This window comes from Peromyscus californicus, unplaced genomic scaffold, assembly GCF_007827085.1.
Source record: "Peromyscus californicus insignis strain IS unplaced genomic scaffold, ASM782708v3 Scaffold_17__1_contigs__length_78620276, whole genome shotgun sequence".
Taxonomy (NCBI): domain Eukaryota; kingdom Metazoa; phylum Chordata; class Mammalia; order Rodentia; family Cricetidae; genus Peromyscus; species Peromyscus californicus.
The window spans coordinates 12,411,954-12,439,575 of NW_026294469.1; the positions used below are offsets into that span (position 1 = coordinate 12,411,954).

The 27,622-nt window shown below is 38.8% G+C and overlaps 1 protein-coding gene across 1 annotated transcript in view; it reads left to right on the forward strand.

The window, feature by feature from the left end:
* LOC128112578 (putative Polycomb group protein ASXL3) overlaps positions 1–21,015 on the forward strand; it is a 50,542-nt gene extending 29,527 nt beyond the window's left edge. The window contains exons 2-3 of the mRNA XM_052741632.1: positions 1,314–1,396; positions 20,824–21,015. Coding sequence (XP_052597592.1) covers positions 1,314–1,396; positions 20,824–20,944 — 204 coding nt within the window. The 3' untranslated portion in view covers positions 20,945–21,015. The remainder of the gene's footprint in view (positions 1–1,313; positions 1,397–20,823) is intronic.
* Positions 21,016–27,622: the final 6,607 nt, after the last annotated feature.

The window sequence follows — 27,622 nt, forward strand, 5'->3', positions numbered from 1 at the left end:
CTTTCAAATACTGCTAGTTGTTAGCATGGTGATGGCTAAGAGTTAGGCCATGGGAAAACTGTCTGGGAACTGAAACAGCAGACTGAGGAGAGGCCTGGATGTGAAGAGGGCCCACCTGTTTACCACTCACTGGCAGGCCCTCGTGGACATCAGTCTTTGCTAATATTAGGGATAATGAAAATTTGGTTATTGATAGAAGAAGAAATCACGGACCTATTTTGAACAGATTAGCAAGACTGTTAGTCCAACCCTATTACTTCTTAGTAACTGTGATCCTTCTATTAAATGATGAGAAATGTAAACATTAGTGTCGTTAAGTACGGGGCCATGCCTTATGCATGAAGCTCCACTGTAAGATCTCTCAATGGCTGTCCTCTACCCTTGGGGAGAAGGTCACTGTAAAGTTGTGCATTTCCAAATTTGGGCCCAGTGCTTGCAGCATCACAGCCTCTGCCACGCGGACCCAAAGGCCTGGCTAAAGAGCAGAGAACCTGCTTCGCACGCTGACGCTGATGTCTGTGGAGTAATCAGTGCCCTCGTGTGTCTTCTGGCTCCTTGTTTAAGACGGGCATCTTCCCCAAAGACTGAGTGTGGCAGAAGAGGGGGGAAGGAAAATGGGACTGAGTTCATGAGGCCGAAGGGGTTTGATGGAAGGAGGGAGAGGCTCACTTGATGTTAATTGGGGATGGCAAAGACAAGGAAACTGAGCTTATCCAGCGTAGCACGTGGCAGTGAGGGGCTTCGGCACCTGTTTCTCTCAGCATTAGGTTTTCTCTTTTCCTTTTAAACATGCCACCGAGGTTTGTCAAACTGAATCGCACGCGGTTGTTTCTGATCAGCATTTTGGTCGTTGCGATTGTGTTTGGGCTGTGTGTTTTCGTGGCTCTAGGAATAAACACTTTTATCAGCCCGAAGCTGTGTCATTAACCGTGGCACAGCGGATATTAAGGAACAGTAGTAGTTTTGTTCAAATAAAGAACCTTGCATACATTAATTGACTTGCGTTCCAGGGTTTACACATCTTTTATGACATGTGTGCCTCTGTGACCTTTTTTTTTTTTTTTTAAGAATTCTTCAACTCCCAATCTGACAGAAGTTTTTAATTTCATAGTTCAGATGGGGAAAAAATGTCATTCTCCCTTTGGTGTCCTGAGCTGTGCAGTGAGAACTTATTTTGGTCTGAAATTCCCTTCCTCTTTAGAATCTAAAGAAGAGATTGGGTGGTTCGTGTAAAGCTTTCATTCTGCATGCTGCCATGCAGTAATCTGGGAGCCTCACGTCTCATGCTCATTTTTTTTTTTTTATTTTTTTAGGCACTAGAAAAACACCCCAACTCCCCAATGACAGCAAAGCAGATTCTGGAGGTCATTCAGAAAGAAGGCTTAAAAGAGACAAGGTCAGTATCTATCTTTAAGTCATTTTCTGTCTCGCTGACTAATGGCTGCCACTAGTGAAGCAAGAAGGACATCTCTAGTTAAGACTGTAGTTGATGGTGGACTAACTACCCACAAATTCTCTTGTGATTGCAACAAAACACTCGGGTGACCCAAGATTTCCCCAGAGCTGCCTGTTAACGCAATACATCACCTTTGGTGGATTGATGCAGAACAGTTGTTGGTAACAAAGAAAGGCATTGTGGTTTAGCCCCACATCAGAGTTACTCCTCTTTCCCTCAAGAGGCGATAATGTTTCTGAAATTAAGCAATAGAAGAGAAACACTTTTACAGGCTTAATAGATCCTGGGATATAAAGATGAGCAGACTCTGATAAAATTCAAAGGGCTAATAAAATGTGGCTGAAAATTTAGTCCTTTTATATTGAAGGCCTCTAGTTAGAGTGACTTTTATCAGATAGTGAGACTTTCTATTTATTTTTTAATAGTGGCTTTATTAAGATAGGAGTCACCTATAATAAAGTTTGCCCTTTGGTGGCTTGTATCTGCAGTCATCCTCACTACTGTAGAACATTCCCATTACCCTAAAATGAAGTCCTATACTTACCACTCTCCAGTTGGCACCCTACTGCTGTAGCCACTAATCTCTATGGATTTTCTATTCTGACATCTTTTATAAGTGCAATTCATGTAAATATAGCCTTCTGGCTCCCCCCTCCAGTGTTATGATTTTAAAAATTATTGTTGTAAAATACACCAAGAGTTCATTACTTTTTGTTGTCAAATAATTTTCCTGTTGTATGAATGTACCACATTTTGTTTACTTGTGATGGTCAGTTATATTTATGTATTACTTTTACAGCTTTGGCTTTGGCCAGCTGTTTAGAACCACACAGATGACACCACTCAAGAAAAATAAAAGATATTTGAACATAACACAATAATCATGTTGATAGATATCTTTGTCATTAGCCATGTTACATCAGTTAGACTTTTGTATGAGTCAGCTGCCTGAAAGCTGTGGAAATAGTGACATTATAGTTACAATGGTTATAATTTGATGGAAATTAAACCTACTGAGGTACCTTTTAGTGCTTTGATGTTGAGATAGACAGGCAGAGAGGAATGAATAGCCCTGAACCCAGCTTTCCTTACACTGGGATTTCACTATGATTCTTGTTGAATTTGAAGTGTGAGTGCCCTTAGTCTGCAGCTGCCTGAATGGCATCTTTTGTAAGTTAGATCCATAGATCGCAGTCAGTGGGGTGTAGGTGCTCAAGTTTTCATTTCCATTTGGGGCCTTTTTCCCAGTCTCCATGAAGAAATGGAGTGAGATGATATAACTATACTGTTTTATCAGTCTGTTTCCACAGTGGTGGTGACGGTCGGTGGGAGGCCATTTGCTCACAGTGCCCAAAGCCCCACAGCGGGAGATCCTGGTTTCTGCTGCATGTCAGCGTGAGAAATTAGGGAATATGATGGGGAAAATTGACAGTTTTCTCTTTGCCAACCTGTCAATAACCCTAAAAATATTTATGCTACTGAGAAAGCATTGAAAATGTTCATACCACGGCCAAAGGGAAAGAGGGAGTCACAGTCGAAACATGTCATGTGCAGGAGCCTCGTCACAGGGGAATCTGCTAACACAGTTATGAATTGTCCTCCTCGAAGTAGGTGTTTGAAACTCACTCATTAAGCCATCCATCTCAGATTGAGGAGAGGGCTCGGTGGGGAACGTGCTTGTTGAACAAACATGAGGAATTGAGTTTGTTTCCCAATAAACACATAAATGCCTGGGTGGTGGTGTGTGCCTATAATCCCAGTATTATATAAGTTGGACCAGGAGGATCCCCAGAGTTCACTGGCCAGGCAGCCTAGCATATTCCATGAGCTGTAAGTTCAGAGAGAGACTCGGTCTCAAAATATAAAGTGAAGAGTGATAAGAGAAACCCAAAATTGGACCCTGGATTCCACAGACATGTGCAGTTATACATGCACATTCATGAGCGTGTACACATGTGCACACCACATACACGCAGACATTCTTATCCAAAGGAGTGACTACCACTGTTGTTTTTAGCCTGCTATCTATGGTTACGGCAGTGTGGTTCTTAACAGTATTTTCATTGCCATTATGGTCATAGTGCTACATGTCATGCTTTCAAAATGTTATTTTTTGCAGAGTTGTGCTTGAAAGTGTCTTACATTAATGCAGTTAGCAAAACCAGTCAAAACTCTTAAACAAAATGTCTTCACAGAGCAATTAAGAACACCAGAATGGACACACACAACTTTGAGTGGCCCTAAATTCCTCCCCACTCAGTGCATCATTAATGCATCCTTTTGTATGGAAAATTATTGTGTTACAAGTGCTGATAGGCTGGTACTATTATTAAAAGAACTCCGGCAGGCAGCTCCTATGTGCACGAGGGGAGGGAAAGGCAGAGAGAAACATTGCCATCATTGTACGATCGTCTGTAAAGCCAGCTTTGCTTTGAATGGCCTCAGACATGCATTTCATGTTTTCATTTCTCTGTATCTTTCACTTTCTGCTCTTTTGTCAGCTGTGATCTGTTATTTGCAGCCTGTGTGTTTCTGTTCACTCACCCCTTGATTTCTAGTCTTCAGTTGCCTGTTAGAATTACCTCTAATGCAAACCTACATAGACTCCATGTGATTTTGGAACCATCTTATACTTTACATGTGTTGTTTAAGGGAACAGGTGCTGACATTTCTTTTACCTGCTTAATGTACTGTTTTGCTGCTTTTGAAGTTCTTAGATGTTTCCAAATATTTAAAGTAGCTGAATAAATGAAGTGTAGCTGTATCTATTTTTCTTAGGTAAAGTTTACAAATTCCATCATCAGAAGGTCAACTCTGGGTGATTAATTCTCGTTATTTATTAATGATGTGTTATCCATGAAATACAAACAGGTTAGATACAGTTGATCAAGTACAGGGTAGTGATCCTGGGGTGACTGATACATCAGTAGCACTCTAAGGGTGACAGGCGATGTCCTTCCCTGCACAGACCACCATTGTCCCCAGCATTTCTAAGAAAGTATCTGCAGAGTCTCTCGGCATTCCACGTCTTTAACAAAGACCATGCATGTAAAGCACTGGGGGTCTTTCCTTTTCTGTGAGCCAGGGTCACATCTGCAGTTTGTCTGTCTGGACTATGGTTTTGCACTGGTGTTCTGAGTAGGTGTTCTGAGCTCGTTAAGAGCAGAAAGAGCATCTGACTCTCCTGGCACTCAGAAGATTCTCAATAAATAATTGTTGAATTAATAGTCTTCTTTCTCAACATGTTAATTTTCTGGATCCCATTGATGACTTTGGCCTACAGTCATGTAGGTCAAACCAACATGTGGTGGTTTATATCCTATTCAATAACTATTGTTTTGAAATAAAAAAGGGACTAACTAGTCTGCAGCACCCCCTTTAAATACTTGTGCATACATCTGTGGAAGGTTGCCTGTGCACAAGGGAAGCATGGTTCCATGGCTTAATTTTAGACACTGTAAGAACCACTGGTTTAAATTTGTAATTAAAAAAGTCCCAGTGTCAATTATTTTGACCCGGCTTATTTGGATATTAGAATAGATTTAACAGATGAAATAGTGTTTCTTGGACACTCATGAGATTTTTATACAGACTTTTCCTCTTTGCAAGCAACACTTTAAGTTACATATTTTTATGTAGCCATGATAAAAAGAACACAGATTTTGTGTGTCATTTCCATGTTATTTATGAAATATCTAAACCATGATTAAGTTCTTTCTGGAAAAGCCAGAATGAAACACTTACTCCATGTATGATTTTTTAAAAAAGTATCTGACTATAATAAAATGTCCGACTGTTGTTAGAAAGTTGGTCAGTGTGATCACAGTACAGTTTTTGTAGACCAGGTTCTGTTTTCTGGGAAGGTATCTTTGGTAAACGTTACTCTCTCTTCACCTAGGATGAAGTAATTTCTCAGTATAGAAATTTTGTATTATAAAACATCAGGTCCATCTGTGTTTATGTTTTACTAATACTGATGATTCTTAGACTTAGGTCTTTCAGAGCTATTGGTTGTCACAGCTGATCAGTCACAATTGTTTTGAGGTCTGTTCCAATGGTCAGAATCTTACAATCAAATAGTTGTGCTGATTGGATAGAGAGGATGGTGGGCACATTCCACCATGCTATGTTGTGGATGAATGTTTGATACACTATGAGCGCCTCAGCTGAACGTTTCCAGGATGTCAGGATGGGAAACTGTTAGGCTCTGGTTTGCAGTCAGAAATGACAGCTATACCCAGCCCATGTGTTTTGGAAGGTTGCAGGCTGTCTCATTGCTGATTTTCTATATTTGACTTGCTTATTCAGAAGTTACCTCTCTAGGAGGAACACTGAGGTGGCTTTGGTACCTCAGGATGTTTCTTGCTGTCCCGTGCCATGTAATTTTTAAGGTGATTCTCAATAAGTGAATAAATGTTCTGTTAGCAGGGCATAGTCAGAGCTGCAAGGTAATTTGACCTGTATTACTCAACCAACAAGCCCCCCAAAAGCAACCATTCACCAGTGAGTACCAACCACTTATGCACTGTTAGAAGATACCAGTAATCAATGTGACATGAGTCGTATTGTAGTTTTTATACTATTTGAGAATAGGTAAATAGTTTCCAATAAAGATAATAGTGTCATTAGGAAATATATACATACACACATATACACATACATGTGTACTCATACAAACCTATGCATACCCGTAGACACACACATATATACACACGCATACATGCACACACATACATACATACCCTTCTACAGGAGCACACACACACACATACATACACACTCACACACAGAGAGAGTATCAACTCACTCTCATAAGGGTTAGAGACTGAGAAATTTTTTCTGAATATGTTTTTACACTGCTATAAATGCCTTATTATATAAAATCATGTTAAAGATTTCATCAAAATTTTATAGAATAGCAGCCTGTAATTTTATATCCCAGTAGGGACACTTGCCCAGTTTTATAAACAAACTCTATTTGTTTTAGTGTTACTCAGAAGGCAGACACATTTTAGAATTTACAGTGTGAAATATTCATCTGACAAACCAAGATTTTGTGATTCTTCTAACATGTATGAAAATCGTCACTGATCATTTTCTGAATAAATTTGCTTTTACCTCCTACTTTATTGCATTTTATGTTTTTCTGTCTGTGAGTCTTAGTGATGATATGTGGAAATTGGGATCTCCACTTTAAACTGTGGTTTATTAAATATTTTGCATTTTTAAAGGACAAACTGTCAGAAATTCAATTACCACATATAGAGACAAACAATAAAGTCCTTTGACATTGCTCTTGGTGAGATTTACGTTGCTAATTAGCACTATAGGAGGTGATTCTTCCTGGGTGCTGAAATGTTTTGTCTAGAGATAAGAAACACAAATAATTTCTATTACAAAATCAATTCTTATCTCCAGCGTCCATGTTAGCAGCCTTCCCTTCATGCTGAAATGGTGGCGGAGTTTGTTTGTGTTGGAGCATTTTTAGAATTACAGTGCCCGTGTATGGTGTCAGCCCTGCTGTTTGTTAACATCTAATTCTCTCATTGTGGAAACGCTGTGCACAGCCAGCTCCTGAGAGAGGGATGTGTGAGACAATGGCCTGATGAAACAGAAACACGGGACAATTTGCATATGGTTAGGTGTGTGCACGTGTGTATAGGCCAGCACTTAGAATGATCTAGTTCCTGCTGGTGTGTAACTTTATATACTCGTTGCTCAAACTAGAAATCTGCATGCGAGTCCTTCTTAGCTCTTTTCTGTCCCCTTATGCCATGCCAGGTTGTTCCCTGAGGCATGTCAGCTTTGCTTCTTCATTACATCTTTCTTTGTCTGATTTCTACTTTCCCCCCAATACCCGAATACTTATTTTTTATATAGGTTATTGTACCATTTTCTTATCTGAACACCTGGTCCCAGAAAAAAAGAAAAAAGAAAAACCCTTTCAAATCCATTTTTCCCTCCAGAATCTACTGTCATCTACAGTAGCATCTCTTAGCTGATACTGAAAAATATTCTGGGGCCAATATGATAGTTTGTGAGTTAATGAATAAACAAGTACTAAGTTTATTCTGTGAAAATTACATGAAATTAGGGACACTACTTTAATGCTAATATGTTATTTGAATAAATCCGTGGCATTCTGATACTACAAAGTTTCTAAATGAAAGAAGAAAGCATGTTTTATATTTTATAAGTAGGTAAAATTTTGGATTTGGGATGTTTATGTATGTTTTTCCAAAAAAATATCATTTAAATGTTTTGTTGACATTTTGTTTTCTGTTTGTAATTAGTTTTCTATGAAATGGTCTAATATGGATTATGTACTTAGCTTAAATATGAGTATCACTATTCGAAAATGACTATAGTCTGTCAAATTATACCTAAATTAAACATTTGCATAGTGATAGGATCACTGAAATAGTTCTTTAAATTTTTATTACATTTATTTACATATTTATCCAGAGAGAGAGAGAGAGAGAGAGAGAGAGAGAGAGAGAGAGAGAGAGAGAGAGAGTTTGCAAGCACATGGCACAGGGGAGTGGAGGGGGGCTTGCTGGCGCCAGTTCTGCCTTCCCGCCAGGAGGGAGCTGGGAACCAGACTCACGTCATCAGGACTGACAGTGCTTTTACCCACTGAACCATCTCACTAGCTCTTCAAGTGATTCCTGAGAGAGACACGGTTACATCTTATTGGTAAAGCCATTCTCAAGTTAACATGTGACGGTGTGGAATGTTTCTCTGGAAGCTCAGAGCTTCTTTGAACAATCCTGGCCAAAATGGTCTTGGGCACTTGTACGCCCTCAAAGCAGACATCTGATGCTGCTGCCGCCGCCGGTGGTGGTCTCTCTTTCATTATGCAACCTCCCCCAGTGTTTCTTTGGATTTGGAAGATAGGGTTTGATGCCAGGACTAACCTGAACTGCATAGTGGGAACCTTCCTCAAAATGAATAAGTGAATAAATAAATGATAGAGGATAGAAACCACAAGGCATTCATTAAGTTCTATGTGTGCATGTGCATGACATGTGTTCATCTGTGCATATATGTGTGATGTGTGTGTATATGGCATATGTATGTGCATAGCATGTGTGCACAAAAATGTGTCATGTATGTGAATGTACATATGTGCATGTGTGTGTATGCATAATGTTTATGTACATATGTATAAATATGTGCTCATTGTTCATGGTTATATGTATGTGCTATGTATGTGTATACATGTATGTATGTGTGTGTGTATGCTGTGTGCATGTGTGTATATATCTGTATGTGGTGTGTGTGTGTGTGTGTGTGTGTGTGTGTGTGTGTGTGTGTGTGTGTGGTATCTGTGTTTACATGCACACTCACATGTTCTACTGGCATTTTTCATGTTGCGGCTGTGTAGTGGGTCTGCAGTACTTGTCAGAAGCCGTGCCCCACACTGATGCAGGGTAACTTTTCCTGTTCTGAATTTAGAGTCTCATCCAGAGTTACTGAGTCTGCTCCCGCTGCCAAGTCCCAGATCGAGACGCGGTGGTGCCTCTTCTGGAGACCTCTGTGTCTTGTTTCTCCCCCTTTTATTGGTCTTCACCTGGTCTTTCTCACAATAGCCACACAAGTAGCCAAAGACTCTTCAGTCTTCTTACGAGGACACCAACCAATCCTGCCAGCTCAGAGCTCCACCCTTTTCTCCCTGAGGTGCAGTTACATTGAGGTCTAAGGGTTCATCCTGTGAATTTCTGGGAGACAGCAACATACGATCAGTAACAATGATTCAGAATTTGGAATATTTCCAAAATCTTTGAGATTCAGCAAGACTGTTTTCTAGGGCTTGGTTATCCAGGTTGCTTTAGAAGGTATCTATAACAACATGCCCAAGCACAGTGCTGTGTCTCCATCAAGTGCACTGTGAATGTGTGTTTTCCTGTGTTATTCCTAACACACTAACCAATGAAATGCTTAGCTTAAGAAGTTTCATGTTCAAGCATAATATGTGTATTTAAATAATATGACTTGATTTGGATTTTATTTGAAGCCTTTGGTAAAAATAGCTGCGGTGACTGCCCACAACCCTGAAGGCATCAATATCCACTAAGCTGTGCAATTACAGCTACGAAATGGCCATTGCTTAATACATCTTTTTATTCTGTCAAGCTTTCTTTCTCTATTCTTCCAAGTAATTGAACAAAAAAAGGTAATTTAAGTGATTTCAGCTTTACTAAGATCTAGGTATAATTTACCCTAGAAACACTGAATACCCTATAAATATTTCAGTGCAGAGATGGAACCAGAAATGGATGTGAAATTACTCCGTGCATGAGTCTTTCCAAGTATCCTGTGCAGGTAAAAGTCTGCATGGAGAAGACGGCACTTACAGGGTGATCTTATTTAATCCTTTTGTGAGGGTGCTTTTGTCTTCATCTCTCATTTCATTGCTCTGAATTCTTAACTGTCACACGCCAAAAGGAGTTTCAGTTTTGCTTCAGTGTTTTGAATGTGATGGTATAATTCAAATGCAAAACACTTGGTATGCTGACATGGGGACTTCTTTTTAGCATTGATTTGTTTTTACAGGCAATAAAAAGGAAGAGATTTTTGTGGAGCAACGATTTCTAAAAGCTATAGTAAATGATTCCTAGTAAGTCCCAGTCTTTAAGGTAAAAAAGACTACCGTATACTTCCTGCTACATACTTAAGCAAAATGAAACTGCTAATTGTTGTCTACAGTTCTGTCTCAAATTCAGGAGATTAACACACGTATGTGTGTATAATACATATATTTATCCATCACATGTATATTATACATGCCTGTTCTACATGTGATAGGGACCAAACTTTCATATTTGCCTTCAGAGCTTGTCAAGCTGCCAATAATCATGCCCTCAACTGGTTTCAGTCTTCATTGTGGGTGGTTATAGTACTTAGAATTTACATACAAAGGGTATTAGAGAAATGAGAGAAGAGAGGAATAGCAGAAGGATCAGGGGAATGAAATTTACCAAGACAGAGATCATTAAACAAGGCCACTCAATCAAGGGTCTGATCAGTGTTTACTTTAAATGCCTGGAGAATTTGGAGGACATTTTCAGACAAAGTTGGTTCTTTTCACACTTCCTAGGCTGTTGCTGTGTTCTTGAGACTGTTAACGGTTGTTGTGGTAAACAGATGAACAAAGTTATGGTCTATTCTTTAGGAGTTATTCAGTGTGAGTTTTCTTTGTAAAGAAATCTCTTCTTTGTAAAACAGGTCTGTAACACAGTGCATGCTCTCTCTAAAGTTTTGTGTTTGGGAACTTTTTTGATTTTTTCCAAGTCTTCATAAATGTATGATGTTCCAATATGCTAGCTAGTATTTGTGTAAGTATTAAATTTATAAGTTCATTAAGGGAAGGGACTCCCCTGTTTGTATCCATTTTTCTTTTCTTTTCTTTTTTTTTTTTTTTGGCATAGGGCTGAAAAAGCTATGTTTTATGTAGTTATGTCAAGAAAATTAATGGTAGGGTTTTGATAATAAAATGAATATTAGAATTCATTGGTTTTTCTGGTTATACCTAATGCTAAGGACATTTTACATCAGTTATTAATAGCTTTTTAAAGTAAGCTTTGATTTGGGTAGATGTACTGCCACTTCCCATTTTGGGAATAAAAACATGGAAGCCCAAGAAGTAACTAAGAAGTAACTTGATAATGTCTATTCAGTACAAGTGATAAACATGAGTTTTGAGGTCCCAGGGTTTGATACCACAGCCACATATCTTTAACCCTTTTTAGACACTAGGAGCCTGAATCAAAGGAGAAAAAAAAAACCCTGGGCTACAGAGACGACTCAGTTGGCAAAGTGCTAGTCACGCAAGAGTGAGAGCAAGAGTTTAGAACTTCAGACATAGGGAAGCCAGGCAGGGATGGCAGCATCCCTGCAATCCCAGAGCTGAGGAGATAGAGACGGATCCCATAGGCAAGCTGGCTAGATGGGCTAGCCAAATAAGTGAGCTCCAGGTTCATCATGACCCTGCCTCCATAAATAAAAGTAGAGAATAACTGAGGAGGACACCTGCAGTCAACCTCTGGCACACTTTTACAAGTACACCCACAGATACTTGTAGCCACACACATAAATACACACGCATGTGTGCACACGCACATTCAAAAGTTACCAGTGATTTGATTCTATCAAACATATACACATGAGCTCATGCATACACCCACACCCACCCCCACCCACCCCCACACATCCCATCCTTGGTAGTTGTTTTGATACAAGCTTGGTGTCTTATATGTATTAGATTATATACAATACTGAAGTTTCTCACTGATTTGCAAGACTTGCTTGAGATAAGCATGTTCAGATAACTTTACAAGTTATTGGCTTCATTGTAACTATGGTCAGTGGGTGGGAGAAGGACATTTCATAGCTCTCACATATATGTGGTGGAAGCTCCAGCTTTGGGCATATCTTAAATGCCATGACTGATGGATGCAAAGGTTGTAACTTGCAGTGCAGATCTGAGCTGTGAATATCAGAATACATACTTCAGATATGGCTTCTTATTGTTTGTGTTAGAAAAATAGCGCTACAAAGGTATAAAATGTGTTTTGGGGAGTGAGAGATCTAGGACCCTGTAAAACTATCACTTTTTTTTTTATACTGTTGTCTTAGAATTATTTCTAAGGAATGGGCTAATGATAGCCAAAGTATGGTTGCTAACAAAATGTATGTATAATGGAAAAATTGATTTTACATGATTGTAGTCTGGATACTTGTGGGGAAAAAAATGAATGAAAATAAATGGTGCTTATTTGAACCGCATGTCAGTGGGAGTATGGAGGGCTTGGTTCTTGGTTTTCTCTTTTGAGAGATATGGATATGAAAACTAAAGGAGGTCCAGCTAAATACATGAGTGTAATCTTAGAAATGCACTACTGTCTTCTTAAGGACATTTCCTTATTCAAAGAATCACCATGTAGTGCTCTGTTTATTTGTAGCTTCTACTCAGACCACGTGTCAATAGTCCTCCTGTCACTCATTTACTTTTCCCCAAAGAGGTACAAAAACAGGACTTTCTACTTTTCTAATATACGCAGAACCTCCAGTCTGTGGTTATCTAGGAATCATGTCTGGGTTGTTCTTTGTCATTCCTTCATGAAATATAGCCATTTGTGTAATGAATTTTGTTTAGTTCTCTAGTTAATGTGTGTTCAGTGAAGGGGACTTGCTGGTTACCTGAAATAGAGTAACAGCATTCACTAAGAGTCACCGGAACATCTTGTCGTTAATGATTAGTCAAGAGAATGACTAAAATCTGAATTTGTTCTGTGCTGCAGTTGGCATTGAAGTTCACTTTGAGATTCCCAACATCTCCTTCTAAATGATGAGTCAGGAACAAATGCAACTATTGCAGCTCACTTTTTATTTTGGTTTTAGGATTTTGCTTTTTTTTTTCATTTTGAATTTTTTTCTTTATTAAGAAATTTTCTACTCACTCCACATACCATCCACAGATCTCCCCTTCTCCCTCCCCCCCAGCCCTCTTTCCCGAGCCACCCCGCATCTCCACATCCCCCAAACTGAGGTCTCCCATGGGGAGTCAGCAGAGCCCAGCACAGTGAGCCTAGGCAGATCCAAGCCCCTCCCCACTGCACCAAGACTGTGCAAGGCGTCACACCACAGGCACCGGATTCCCAGAAGCCTACCCATAGACCAGGGACAGATCCCGATCCGCCTGCCCGGGTGCCCCCCAAACAGTTCGAGCCAAACAACCGTCTTCCGTATCCAGAGGGCCTAGTCCAGTCCCATGGGGGCTCCATAGCCACCAGTCCACAGTTCATGGGCTTCCACTAGTGTGGCTGATCATCTCTGCATGTCCTCCCATCATGATCTTGATGTGCCTCGCCTGCAGAATCCCTCCTTTCTCTCATCAAAACAAGATCCATCCATTTGCTGCATACAAGAAGACAGACACTACCTCAGAATAAAAGGCTGGGAAAAGAATTTTTTTTATTTGACACTGTAGTCAGAAGATTTCCTGTGTCCCGCCTGGCCTGTGGTTGGGACAAATCTCTCACCCACAGTCCCACAGCTTTTTATAAAATAATCACACAGAGGCCTAATATTATTTATACCTGCTCGGCCATTAGCTTAGGCTTATTACTGATTAGCTCTTGCACTTAAGTTAACCCATAATTCTTATCTATTTTTAGCCATGTGGTTTGGTACCTTTTCTCAGTTCTGCCTTGTCATCTTGCTTCCTCTATGTCTGGCTGGCGACTCCTGACTCTGTTCTTCCTCTTCCCAGCATTCCTTTAGTCTGCTCACCCTGCCTATACTTCCTGCCTGGCTACTGGCCAATCAGTGTTTTATTAAACCGGTGTACAAAAGCGTTATCTCACACCATTTCCCCTTTTCTTTCTAAACAAAAAGGAAGGTTTTAACTTTAACATAGTAAAATTACAAATAATAGAACAGTTATCAAGCAGGAATTACAGTAACAATATCTAGTCTATTTGTATTGGGCAAAATTAAAGAAAATATTCTGTCTGTCCTATATTTGTGAGTCTAAAGTTTCATATCTAATATATCTTTTATCATAACCAAGGAAAATTATAATTATAACTATCTAGTCTTCAACTACATCAAAGACCCCAGAAGGATATAATATTACCTTAGTAAACAGGAAGAGTATTGTAAGCAACTTCCAAAACATCTAGAATGACAGAGACAGCTGCCTGCCTGGACATTCACCCAAGTTCCTCTGTAGCATTAGGGCATCCATTCTTCAACCCACAGGCCTAGAGTCTCTCAGTTGCTTCTTCCTGTGTCCTGTAGGATGTCTGGCAGTCTCCTCTGCAAAGCAGGAACATGAAGGACCATTTCGCCGTGTTTTGGCAAATTCAATGGTCATTTTCCTATGGGTTCTGTATGCCCAGTTTATACAACTTATTATCAGTAGTCCAGGCAAGAGCAGTTTCCTGTCCAAATGGCTATTCTTGCCAAGAAGAAGATAAACTCCACATGAAGTGTTTTTGACACCCATCTTCCTTTTTTTCTTTTCAGAGTAGATTCAGTAATCTACCCTTTATTCTATCATTTCTGTATCTTTTTTCTTCAGAGTAGATTAGATAGTTACAACTTTTTACATTTTTTTATTTCTTATTAGACAAAAAGGGGAAATGTGATATTTTATTTGTGCTTTAATAAATAAGGCTTGCCTCGAGATCAGAGGAAATAGCAAGCCATTTTAAGTAAACAAAGAAGTCGGGCAATCGTAGCACATGCCCTTAATCCTGTCACTTGGCAGGCAGCATCTCTGTATGTTCAAGGCCACACTGGAAACAGAGCCAGGTGTGGTGGCACACGCTTTAAATTCCAAAGCTAGTTAACCATGGAGGTCTGGAGGTTTGTACAGAGAGACAGGAAGTGACAGAGCTGGGTAGGAAGAGGAAGTGATGTAGCTGAATGGAGAGAGCAAATCAGATGGCAGAACAGCAAGGCATATTGGTGTGGGTAAACAGGAAGTCGCTGCATTTGGAAACTGCAGAGTTGGTGAGGTAAGGTTGGCTGGTGGCTTTCCCTATTTCCCTGGTCTCTCTAAAGCTTTTACCCCTATATTTAGATCTGTGTTATTTTTATTTAAGAAGACCAAATAGAAATTCATAAACAAGACAGAATCTCATGAGCCCAAGCTGTCACCAAAGTTGCTCTATAGACAAGATTGCCTTGTACCCCTGTTCCTTCTGCATCTTCCTCCTACATGCTGGGGCTAACGTGTGTGTGTGTGTGTGTGTGTGTGTGTGTGTGTGTGTGTGTGTGCCACCACTTCCAGCTTAGTGCTCCCAATTAAAAATCCAACTTTAGTGTTGGAGAAGTTAACTTGATTGAGATCAGTATTTATCATCTTTAGACATCCCTTTTTTCCATATTACAAAAAAGTTGTCACTTTCCATTTTCAGTATTTTATAAATTGCTTTGTATAATAGGTTAGTTTTGCTGTGTTCTTTTTTTATATGAAGGGGATGAAGAATTTTGAAAGAAATCTCAATGCATTTCTGAACAACCTTAAACAGATAAGTGCCCAAAATTTAAAGGCTATTCTTCCCTTTCCCTTGTGTCCACCCACCCAAGCAGTGTCTAGCTTTTATTTAGAAACTGTTTCTCTTCTTGGAGATTATAGGGAGGGGGCTAGTTCTAAGTAACAGAGGGAATTCTGTCCTTGCTAAAGAGACAGGATCAGGACTGATTTCTACAGAAGATCATCTACTGAGGTCAGTAATTTTCCAACTTGAAAATGGCTTGGAGACCTAATATGAACACAAACTCCCCTTTAGTCAGATCTTTTAAAGCCCCTCTGCTTTAGGATAAGCTAAGCTATGACTGCATTTTCACTTGGAATTATAGTGTTTTGTTTCTAGTCTTGACAGATCATATAGTCTTAGGCTCTTGTGTCTAAAGACAAGTAAACTTAGGCTTGTAAAAAGGACATGCTCTGTCTTCACTAGCAAAGCTGGTGAATATCTGGCTTTTCTCTGAACCTCAAAAAGAATGGTCGGTTTGAAATATGAGGACACTCTACAAAAGCTTGATAGTAGGTACAGGATAAGACTATCCAAGGAAGAAAGGATAGATGTCCTGCTTTAAGCTCTGGTTGGACAGATGTGTCTTTTATATGTTTTTCATCCACCAATGGGTTTCCACACACCAGCCTGATCCTGCATTCATTGTGTTGACTTCCAGTAGTACACGTTTGTGAACTGGTTGGCAGGAGTTAAGGTAAAAGAAATGTAGCATTGTAAATGTACACGTATAACTAAAATTCTAGCTCTGGTTTTGTGGGCTCTTCTTTGCCTTTAGATCTTACCCAAGGTAGGGCCAGGATTGATAGTCCTGTGTTTCCTCCATGGACTGATCCAGAAAGTCAGTTGAACCCAGCCAGGGTTAGTGAGTTTATGAAATGGAAAGAATATTTTTCTGATCTTCCTTAGCCCAGTTAATTTTTCAAGGACATATGAGGATAAGATACATGAGGCAGGGGCCAAGACATTGAATCAAAAGGGTCCTACTGCACCCACATTGTTTTCTTTTTCTCAGATTTTCCCACTGGACCTGTTGGTGACTATTATGTATTCATGTTTTTAAATATTATGGTATTATCTTATTTGTACTTATATCTCTTTCTTATTGCTATATAAATAAAATGAAGACCAATTACATACTTAGATATAATAATATTAAAATAATATTTGTTTATAATATGACATGAAGAGCCCAACAGGTAAATGGAAACATTACCTAATGAGAACTGAAGCAAAATAATTTCTCAGGTTCTCCTGATAGTAATAATCATTTGAGTCTTCTTATGAGTGGATTTTTAGTTATCAGCATGGTATAGGATGTGTGTGTGTGTGTGTGTGCATATATACATATATGTATTTGTGTATATACATATATATCTCTTACCACACTGAATTTTTATCTATTATATATAATTTATCTGATTAAGCAAGGTTAAATTCAGTTTCATTTGAAGCTATCAAATCTCACTTATAACTAATTCATCATATACTGTTTAATTCCTCAGTTGTCGAATGAAATTGATACTGCCCTTTATATTATGTATGGTTAATATAAATTAAAATTTGAAAATAAAATTTAAAACACATTATAAAGGTGTATTGCTGAGTTTAGGAATCCACTTATAATTAGTGCTTTCAGGTAGTTTTTCATGGGTGTTGAAAACCGAGACCAAACAATGATTTCTAGTTGCTCTTCAAACCACAACTTAAGACTCTAAGCTAATGTGTAGGTTTGCTACGCTGTTGTGGGCCACGGGAACAAATGGGTTAGTCACGCTCGAGTTCACTTCCCAGGTTAGCGTCTGTCAAGGGAATCCAAGAGACAGTGAGATAGATAGCATTGTCTTTTGAGTACTCATGCACCCAAGTCCTTGCGTCGTGATGCTGTGCTGTCTCTGTACTTCTGTTTTAATCCGAGTAGTCCAAGAGAACCTGTAGCTGAAACAGGAGTGCATGAAATCACTTTAGAGATATGTTCTGGAAGTATGTATCGATTGTCCCAATGCCCCATATGCCAGGTGCACATTTCCATTGACCTGAAAGGGAAGCTGGGGGATATATTTTGGCATACTTCTGAGGGAGATAGGTGTGTTCTCAGATAGAAATGGAGAGAGGAGGGAGACTTAAGGAAGTGACCTAATTTGGAATTAGTGCCAGCCTCCCTCACATCTTAATTTTCATTCAGTTTACTTCTTGTGCTTGATTTATATTACACATGTATCAACACTTTTACATTTAAAAATCACTCTTGGACATTACATGTACTTTCCACATATTTTAGGTCTATAGACTCTGCTTAGCTTGTGAAAACCCCTTCCATCTCTACCTTCAAGGCCCAGTTCAAATGTGATGTTTTCCTCCTCCAGCCTCCATTCATCATTTTATCCTTGCTATTTCATGCTAATGTGATGTGTGTGTTCCTTTGCTGTGGTGTCTAATAAGCTCGTAAATTTCCCATGTTGTAATAGGACTGCCATTTCATTGATGGTGGAATTTATGTCTCATTGATTTTTCTTTCTCCTGTGGTTCCCTTCATGTAATAAGCTGATGAAATTTTCTGATTGACTGAATGGAAATGCAAATTCTAGCTCTGTTTCTGCTTTAAACATAATGTGTTATCCTAGATAACTCACTCAGTCTTTTTCTCTTGTCTTTCCAGTAAAATAGGGTAAATCCAACTTTATTTGCATCGTAAGGTTGTTACAAAGATAAAGTAATTTGGAAAACCTTGGAAAATGTGCTGCCAAGTTTAAGATATTTGGTATAGAAAATTTCACTTTTGGCTGCTCTGTTTGTAACTTGGAAACAGCTAATCATGATGGAATGGCATCCAACTTGTTTTCTGAAATAATATACAGTAGCATTTTGGCACACTATTTTCAAATGCTTTAAATTTCAAAAATATATATGATTGTTTCTTCTTATTTTCTATAAAATTTTATCAGAATTTAAAAGGGGATTATAGTTAGTTTGTGTTCTTAATTAAGAATCCATGACAAGACTTAAAACAATTGTTTGTTCATGGAGCAGAAGCCAAGTGTTTTGGATTCTAGAAGGGATTTTCCTGATGTGCAGTGCAGTGGCAAGGCATCCTTCTTCATTTAATCAGATTCTTAGAGTCATCCAAGTTTTGCTCCAAATTTTTTTCGTGAAGCTTTAAGCACAGAAAATGAAATTTTGGGGGATAGATTTCAAGAGAGAACAAGAACACTATCTTAGGAAGTCTACCTCTGTATGTGTAGAGAACCATTCCTTGCTAAATCTATGCAGTTATTAATGTCCTGTCATTGAGTCTTACATTTTGATATTTATTGAATGTTCACAGTGTGTTAAGAGTTTTCTTTGATACTGAAATTAATTTACTGCTTATTTAACTGCATATAGCATAGAATATATTTCAGTTAGGAGCAGTGCTTTTGAAAGTTCTGTTAAGTTGCATAGATCCTAATGCTTTGGCTGCTCATTATGGCCACTATCACCATAATTCCTGTTTGTAATTTAAGATCCAGGTTGTCACCTTCTCTGGGGAAACTTTTCCACAGTCCCTTGGCAGAAATTAATTTCCTTTCTTTCTGTTCCATGGGAAGCCTTTAAAGTGTTGTTGTTGTTTCATTTACATGTTTTTCTAAACCCAGCTAAATTCCTAGAAAGCTGTTGACATGCCTTTTTCATATTTGTGTTTTTCATGCAGTTCTCCGGTTCATGGTACACATCACAGCAGACATTTATTTGATCAAATATCTATTACTTGTATACCTATGGCTAGTATCTGCCTACAAGATGGCTTTAAAAGTTTTATTCTTTGAGTGTTTTTGTGGTCAGAACCTTGGGTTGTGCAGCCAGGGGTCAGTCATACGTCAGGTATAAGGACTTCCAATGTGAGAGGCATAATGCTAAGTTCCAGCTTGGTTGTAAATTTGAACTATGCCACTAATAGATTATCTTTTTATTTTTATATCCCTATGGATTTAAAAAATATAATTTTCTGAAATTTTTTTCCATCTGGATGAGTCAGTCATTCTTTACATGAGTCTTAGTGAAAGGCATGTCACTTTCTATGAGATGAGATGAAATTTGTTAAGACAAACATAATGAGTACTATATTTGGTAGAAATCAGGTCCAAATCCATCTAAAAGATCTCGGGATATTTGCCATCTGCAGAATAATTGAGTTGTGAGTGAAAGTACATATAAGGTGGGCAGCAGGGGTAATAGAGCAGCTGTTCTCTTTAAAGCTCTTTCATTTTAATGTAAAATGAATGTTACTGACAGGCATGAGATGCACCTGGCCGGTAGAGGAAGTCAAGTGGAGATAGGGAGGCAGGATTCCATTAGCTTCAAATGAAATTGAATATGACGGAGTTTGTACATCACAGTTTGCTTTATATAAAAAAAGTTAATAATTTAAGTACATAGACAATGAAGCTGTGGTGATCTAAATAATTTTATTCTGAATATATCCTGGGAACAGAAACTTGGGGTGGGGGGACTGAATTGTAGGTAGTTGTCAACATTGCATGATTTTTGACTAAGGAACGAGCTGAAAAGGAGCTAGTCTTCAGTCTTTCGACAAAGGGCCCAAAAAATATGAATAGCTAACTCTCTGGCTAATCCTTGAGATCTCCTTGCAGTGTCTTCCACATTGTTTTTGAGAAACCTATTCAGTAAGGAGAATAAAAAGATTTTGTTTTAGTTTTAATTCTTTTTACTTTTTAAGGTGTAATAGCTCTTGGGTGGGCTCTCGATCATTTACACTTCTGAAGTTGTTGTTCAGCCTAAGATTATGAGCCCTGTGCCTGTGTCTAGAGCTTTTCATAGTGGACAGTCTAGGAGTACATTTGAGGCTGTGGTAACTAGGATTATGAAAGAGTTGCCCACACAGTGAGCTTCGTGGCAAGTCAAGAGATGCTTAGTAAAATCAAATGGAGCTTCAAAAGTTAATCTGTCACTGCTATTTCCTGGGACAGCTAAGACTCCTTAGAAATATATAAGCATCATTTGATCCTGTTTAATAAGTTTAGAAGATCAGGCTTGGAAACCTACATTGTGTTTTCTCTCTTCCCTTCAGGACAAAGCATGTTCCATTTGGGATCGCCTCAATCGCCTTACCGGGCAGCACCAGGTCTTCCTGGGTTTACTGCGTCCCTTCTACTGGGACGTACTTTTTTTCCTGAGTGTACTTATCTCCACCCTGAAAAGGCGATACATATATATAGAGATGGATTCAGTGGCTGTAAATAAATATGACATAGTAGAAGAGTGGTTTGTGGGAGTTTTACTATATATACACATATATAATATTTTCCAGTCTGGTTTCAGACCCCGGCATGGCTTGGAGACAGCGTTGGTGTGTATGAAGGCTCTTCCTCGAATGAAGGATTTGGGACACCTTTCCATGATGATTGTATTAGAGCCTCAGCTGCTTTCGTGGTGGTCATGAGGTGATGCTGACCCGAATGCTTGAACTAGCAGGAGTGGCTGGGATTGCATTGGAGTGGTTCCGTTCATTCCTTCCGGGTAGGTACCAGCTAGTGTTGTGGGTGAAATGGACATCGAGGGTCTTCCTGTATGGAACCCCCCACAGCAGTCACTCATTTCCCCTATTCATATCTAGTGGACACGAGAGAGTTACAGGATGCCTGAAGGCCAGGCAGTGTGAGCTGAATGACTGGGCGAAAAGGTGGTGAGAGAGATTCTCCAATTGACGTCACTCACATCTGTCATTTCTGCTGCTCTAGTGTGACAATGCAGACTAGAATGGAAACTCAGAAAGTGGGTTTGTTGGGAAGTGAAAATGTGAAAGGCTATAGAGTGCTTTTTAATTTTTCTGCTTAAATTACAGTCTTTGTCAACTGTGGCTATATGTTATACACAAATTTATCTAATCGTAAAATCCATCCAATAATATTGGATAGAAATAATTTTTCCCCCTGAAGTACCCCCAAGGCTTCTTCCCTGTGAATACTGACTACATCTCCATGGTCTTCTTTATAGAAGTTGTAGTCCGCTCATTCCCCATTTGGTTAGGACTCTGAGGAAAGTAGCCTGATTACATTAATTTTTGAGGCTAAGGGTGAATGGATTGTTTTGTCTTCACTGAAGGCACCTCATTATTCTGACTGTTGTACTAAGAACCAAATTGGGTTGTACTTTTAGGGAATATCGTAGCATACATACTGCCTCTAATTTTTCTTGGGCTGCTTAAGAATTTTACAAAGAATTTGCTAACATTTCATCTGTTTTGGATATGTTCTTTAGGAATTTGGTGCTGCTTCTTCGTTTCTAATTATTCATATAATATTTCAGTTATTTTCATTAAGGGATGAAGTGTGTTGAGTGTTGAACATACAGGAAGTTCAGGTAGAGACCCAAAAGGAAACACAGATGTGTGCGTCTGTAAATATCATTAGAGCTGCTGGTTGAATGTCATCCTGGCAGAAGGGCAGGGATCTCACATTTGTGCTGTAAGTGATCAGTGTCGGGCACAGGGCCAAGTGCTTTCTGTTTTTTAGTTCATTAAATCCTCACAGAAGCATTGAGAAAGTTGGTACAGTTTCTTCATTTTATACATGAGGAAATTGAAGCTGAGCGGAGTAGGGTATGTTGCCTAACTTCTCACAATTCCAATAGGAAGAGATAGGAGTGAGCCTTGGCTTGTTTTTTCCATCACAATAGGCTACAAGAAAACGTTGGATTTGAAGTGGGAGTCCCCAGAGAGAAGAGGGGGAAAAGAAGAAAAACATGCCTATTAGGAGGCAAGAACAAACCAAGGAGGAAATGGGAGACAAAGGAATGTACTAGTTTAATGTTTATTTTGAAAACTTCCAGAGTTTGCTTAAAACTCCCCTTTGTCAAGCCCAGTGGCAAGAGGAATGATTTTAGGGTCAGCAAATGTTTACCCCTTTAGAATGTGGAGTTTACGGCTTTGCTCTGACATTTGTTCACTGTGTGTGTATGGAAAATGAAATAATAACTTATGTTGTATCCCAGGAAACTGCTTTAAGAATCAATGCGTGAAGTCGATCAAATAGTCGTTATTCAAGCAAATGCAATGCTTGAAAGCAAACACCAAGTGTTTACAGTTTATAATAGTGGTTTATTTTTGTTTTGGTTTTTGGTTTTTGGATTTTTTTTGTGTTTTTGTGTATCTGCACACTTTTTCCTATGTGGAGCTGTGTGGAACAATGTGTAGAGAATTTGGGTGTTTTGCTTGTAGATGTCATAATGGTTTTCTAGTCTCACGGAGCTTGGAGGCCTCCAGGTAGTTTTTCTTTTAATGTGGTTGGGAGTTATTAGCATTAGATGGATTTCCTCCCCCCACCCCCCGACTAAACCACACCAAATCCAATTATGCTTATAAGCTGTCATTGGCAATAGGACGGTGTGTGTAGGCTATTTAAGCTGTTATGATTAGCCTCTCACAATATGCTGATGTTGCTGGTGCTACTGGCATCTAAAGATACACTCCCTTCACTCTCGAAGCACTTTAAATGGAGCTATGCTCAGTAGCCACACTGTCTTAGCAACTCATGAAGCAGTGTTTAGAGATGGATGCAGCACCTTAAGATATCCTGCCTTAGCTGGAAGGAATATTGATTCTGTGGAATTTGGTGGCAGGCCCATCAAGGAACTGTTTCCTGAAAGCTTAAGTAAGTGGCAGTATGGAGCCTCTGAACCATTAATTCACTTTCAGTGAGTAGACTGGGGCTTTCCTCACCTAATGTCTGACAAATACCCAGAAGCTATGATATTCTCCATCCTGATTTTTGGGAAGATTATACAGTGAAGGCAGATGGGAGCAGTTGCCCCACTTTTGCAGAAAGAGAAATCGTGTTCTAAAGCATTCACAGCCATTGAGTGAGTTGCCATTTGGTCAGTGAAGTGGAAACATAGATTTGCAGTGGTATTTCTTGAACTTTTGCCTGAGTTTGCCATTTTCCTGCTTTCTACCTTGATCGTAGTTATGTCCCATTCGCTCTGTTATCCTGACTAGAGTTAGTTGTTCTCTGGGGGAATTCTTTGTAGACCTGGTTGGAATGTTGGTATTGCTATCAAATTCAGTATTCAAAAGTCTGTTTTATCCAAAACTACATTTCTCTTCATGGGATTATCAAAATACATATTCTCCTAAGGAATATTTTATTATAGTAAAGCAGAAGTTTATTTACATGTACATACACACACACTTAGACACACACACTCTCACATACAATTGCTATATATTCTCTTTCAACATTTGCACTGATCTTGTTTATCCCCTCCTTTGTGATACTGGCACCTCACCACAGAATTAAAACTGTTTCTGTTGGTTTGTACCATGCCTAAGCACTTCTGAAATCCCCGCAGTTGACTTCGATCTCTTCTGCTTCACTTTTCCATGATGATGGAATTAAGACAAGAGTTGTGTGGACTGTATCTCATTTAGACCTGCTGCTGATACTTAATTGCTCTTTTTATGTGTCACATACTAAGTTTGGGTAAGAGAACAACACTTGAATTCACATCTTTGTGGTAGTGCTTCCTTTTTAAAATGTAATTTCCACAAGAAGGCTTATCCTGAAATTAGGTCTTTCACAAAATAGTTTGTTTTTGACTATATAATTCTCCCCATATTTTAAAGATGTATTTTATATCAGCATAATACTATGATATTTGAATTTCACTAAGCATCTTATTAAAATGTGTTTATTAAATATGTTCATATGTTCAATCAAAGATGACATCAGTAAACAAAGTATCATGAAAATATAAGTGATTAAAGAAAGAAAAAATGCTAAGTTAAATCACTGTTACAAACATCAGTTTTAAACAGCAATGGCTGTTCTAATTATTTTTAGCTGTTTCCTTTATCAAACATTTAAAGGTAAAAATTTCCTCATAGCCAGCAAAATTCTGAGCTGAGTTCTCCTGACATTCTGCTGATCAAGGAATTTTAGATGAATACAGCCAGAGACAGAAAGAGAGGAGGGAGCAGACTTGAGGTAACGGCCAGGGGAGCGCCTCTCTTCCTTTCTGAACTGTAGGGAGCCATGGCAAATGATAAGTTCTTATTGAACTATTGTGCTTGTGCGTTTGATGTTGATAAAGATAGAGATATGGTAGAAAATTCAGATACCAGCCGTTCATACCATTGGGGAAGAATTATAAGAATTGTAAGATAAGGAATGACCTTTAACAGCTGGGAAGTACAAAGGGAAGAATGAACATCCCAGGGCTTCTCATGCATTTGTGAATGAGGAATAGCAGCAAATGACAATTAACTCACAAAGAAAATATTTAAGTGAATATGTTAAATGCCTTAGAAGGCGTTATTAAAATAAAAGGAAAAATATAATGGCCTTGGAGCTTCACGGTTCAGGAATATACACAGAGATGTGCTAATATATAAAACAAAGGAGTAAACAGGTATGTGGGTCAGCATTTGGTCTCACTAACAATAGTAAAATAAGATAAACCTGTCCTTGCTGATTATTCTGTTTACATGTTTGTCTAATTAATTCATCAATCCATGCACTTTGATTTATCTCCACAAGATGCTTCTACCCATTCATTTGTCACTCTTGAAGGTGTGAACCAAAACAACTCTTTTCAAATCCTCTTGGTATTTTTCACAGAGGTCTTTATAAACCCATATCCTAGGAGTTCATTACTCCATCTCTACAAACATATGCTAAGAACCTACCATGAGTTATAACAAAAAATAAAGATTGAGAGATTCCTACCATCACTTACTTCAGTTGTACATAAATGTAGATGTCCACAGGTGGCATCAGTGGGACACCTGACTGCAAGCAAAGGTCACTTAGAAGGATAGTAGAAAACGCCAATGCTTGGGCCTCACTGACATTTAGTTGTTGACATTGTTTAGTAGGTGTAGAGTCCTGCATTGGCATTTAAAAAATTTCCCTAAAATTCTAATGTACAGAAGGGTTGAAGACCACTGAATGAAACAAGAAGACAGGACATTTAACCAAACAACACTTTAACATTTTATTTATGGTGCTTTTGTAATAGTATCAGAAAGAGTGTGTTATAGACATGAAATATTCTTGTATGATACTTAGGTACATTTTACAAAATGCAAAGTTTAAAATGTTTGAGGAGTTGTGATCTGGAGTGATTTTTCTCTTTCATCCATGGGCAAATATTTAGTTATGTTCTTACATTATTTTCAAAAGGAAAATTATATTAAGATCTTCCTGGCAAGATCTTCTAGGTTAATTCCTATTCATAGGTTATTTGTACTGGCAAATTGAGAGTTATTCCGGCTTCTAAAATGATCATGTGCTTATATTAGAGTATATCTAATAATATTATAATGAAATCCTTATAACATTTTCCCCTTTCTTTAATGTCAGAAATATTTTTAAGATGGTTTTTGAAGGTCGGAATATAATTAACTCAAGTGAGTTATTTTGCTCCTTTTTCCTCTGTCTGACATGTCTCAGGTGTCTCCACCCTAAATGTCTTCTGTTTGCTGATGGTCCTCAGTGTTCATCTCCAATCCCAGCATCAACTCTGATGTGTATATATGATCTTTGAATACCTTCAAAGTCCAGAAGTAAATTTCCTATTGCCTCCAACCCTTCTCTTCTGTGTTATCCACCCTAATTAATTATACTGCAGCTTACCTGTAGTCCCTGAAACAATCCTAAATCCCACCCCCGACATTTATCTGACATCTGTAGTCAGTGCCCTTTTCACTTGCTTTTAGCAGAGAAGAGAACCCAGGGCCCCACGCTTGCTAGGTAAGCCATGGAGCTGAATGACTTGTCTCTCCACCCCTTGAGTTGTCCTTGAGTTGTCCCTCACATCCTAACACATCTCTACCGTGGCCGTGCTGGTTGAGTTCTTGTCATCTATCCCGCATGCCAATAGTATGGGTTCCTCATTGGTCTATTTTCTTCTAGGTTGACCTAGATGTTGAAGTCTCTCCTCATGCTGTCAGACGTTAAAAAACCCTCACAGGCCCACTGTAATCTCCTGCAGGAAGAATGGGCTGTTGGCTGTGATTTTTAAAAAGTATACCATGTTAACTCAATGAGGTGGTGGGTGGCACATGTCTTTAGGCCCAGCTCATAGGAGGCAGAGGCAGGTGGATCTCTGTGAGCTCAAGACCACTCCGATCTATAAAGCAAGTTCCAGGACAGCCAGGGCTACACAGATAAACCCTGTCTTGAAATAAAACAAACAAACAAACAGACAGAAAGAAAGAAAGAAAGATTATACCATGTCTTCACTAGCCCTAGGCTGGTTAGATTTCCTGTACTAAGTATGATTTTCTTCATGTTGAATGAGTCTTAAGTCCAACTAGAGGGCTCTTCATTACCATTAAAGTATGTTCCGCAGCAACTAATCAAAATGAAGAGTTGTAGAGCTCAGTCCCCACAGTTATATCTACAAGGTAACTCCTGCACTGGAACTCAGGAAACATTGCCGAAGAGGTGATGGAAACTCTAAGCACCAGAGGAACAGGCAGTTAACTGTGAGGTTGTGTCTTTTAGAAATGTGGAAGCTGTACCCATAAAATCTCAGCCACATGACTGTCTAAACAGGAACTGAACAAGGACAGCAATAGACATGCTATTGTGGATGGAGGGAAAGCCCAGGAGGTCTCAACCCTACATAAAAAAAAAAATTACAAACAACGGAATGCAAAGAGTAAAAGAAATCGTCTTCTCTAGAGAAGTGCACTCCAATTGGTTATCCACTACCAAATGGTTAGCCTTGAAAACACACATACAAGTAACATACAGACTGAGCAGTTTGTATTTATGTATTTAGAAAAAAATATATATATATATGTTTATAACAACAATTATGAAAAGAGACCATAAATTTGTGAGAGAGCAAGGAGGGGCATTTGGAGGATGCAAAGGGAAGGGGGAAATGGTATAATTATGTTATAATCTCAAAAAAATAAAAAGTAATAAAATAAAAGAATATACCAACCTCATGCACCATGGTACATAATTCTCTCTTGACTCTGATCTCTCAGTAACTTTCTCTCAAAGGCACTGCTTTAGAAATGGCAACTAATCAAAGGGCTTTGTGGAGTATTCCATCCTGTCCATTTGTTTCTCCTGTATGATTTTTTCCCTCTATTTGGAGTAACCTC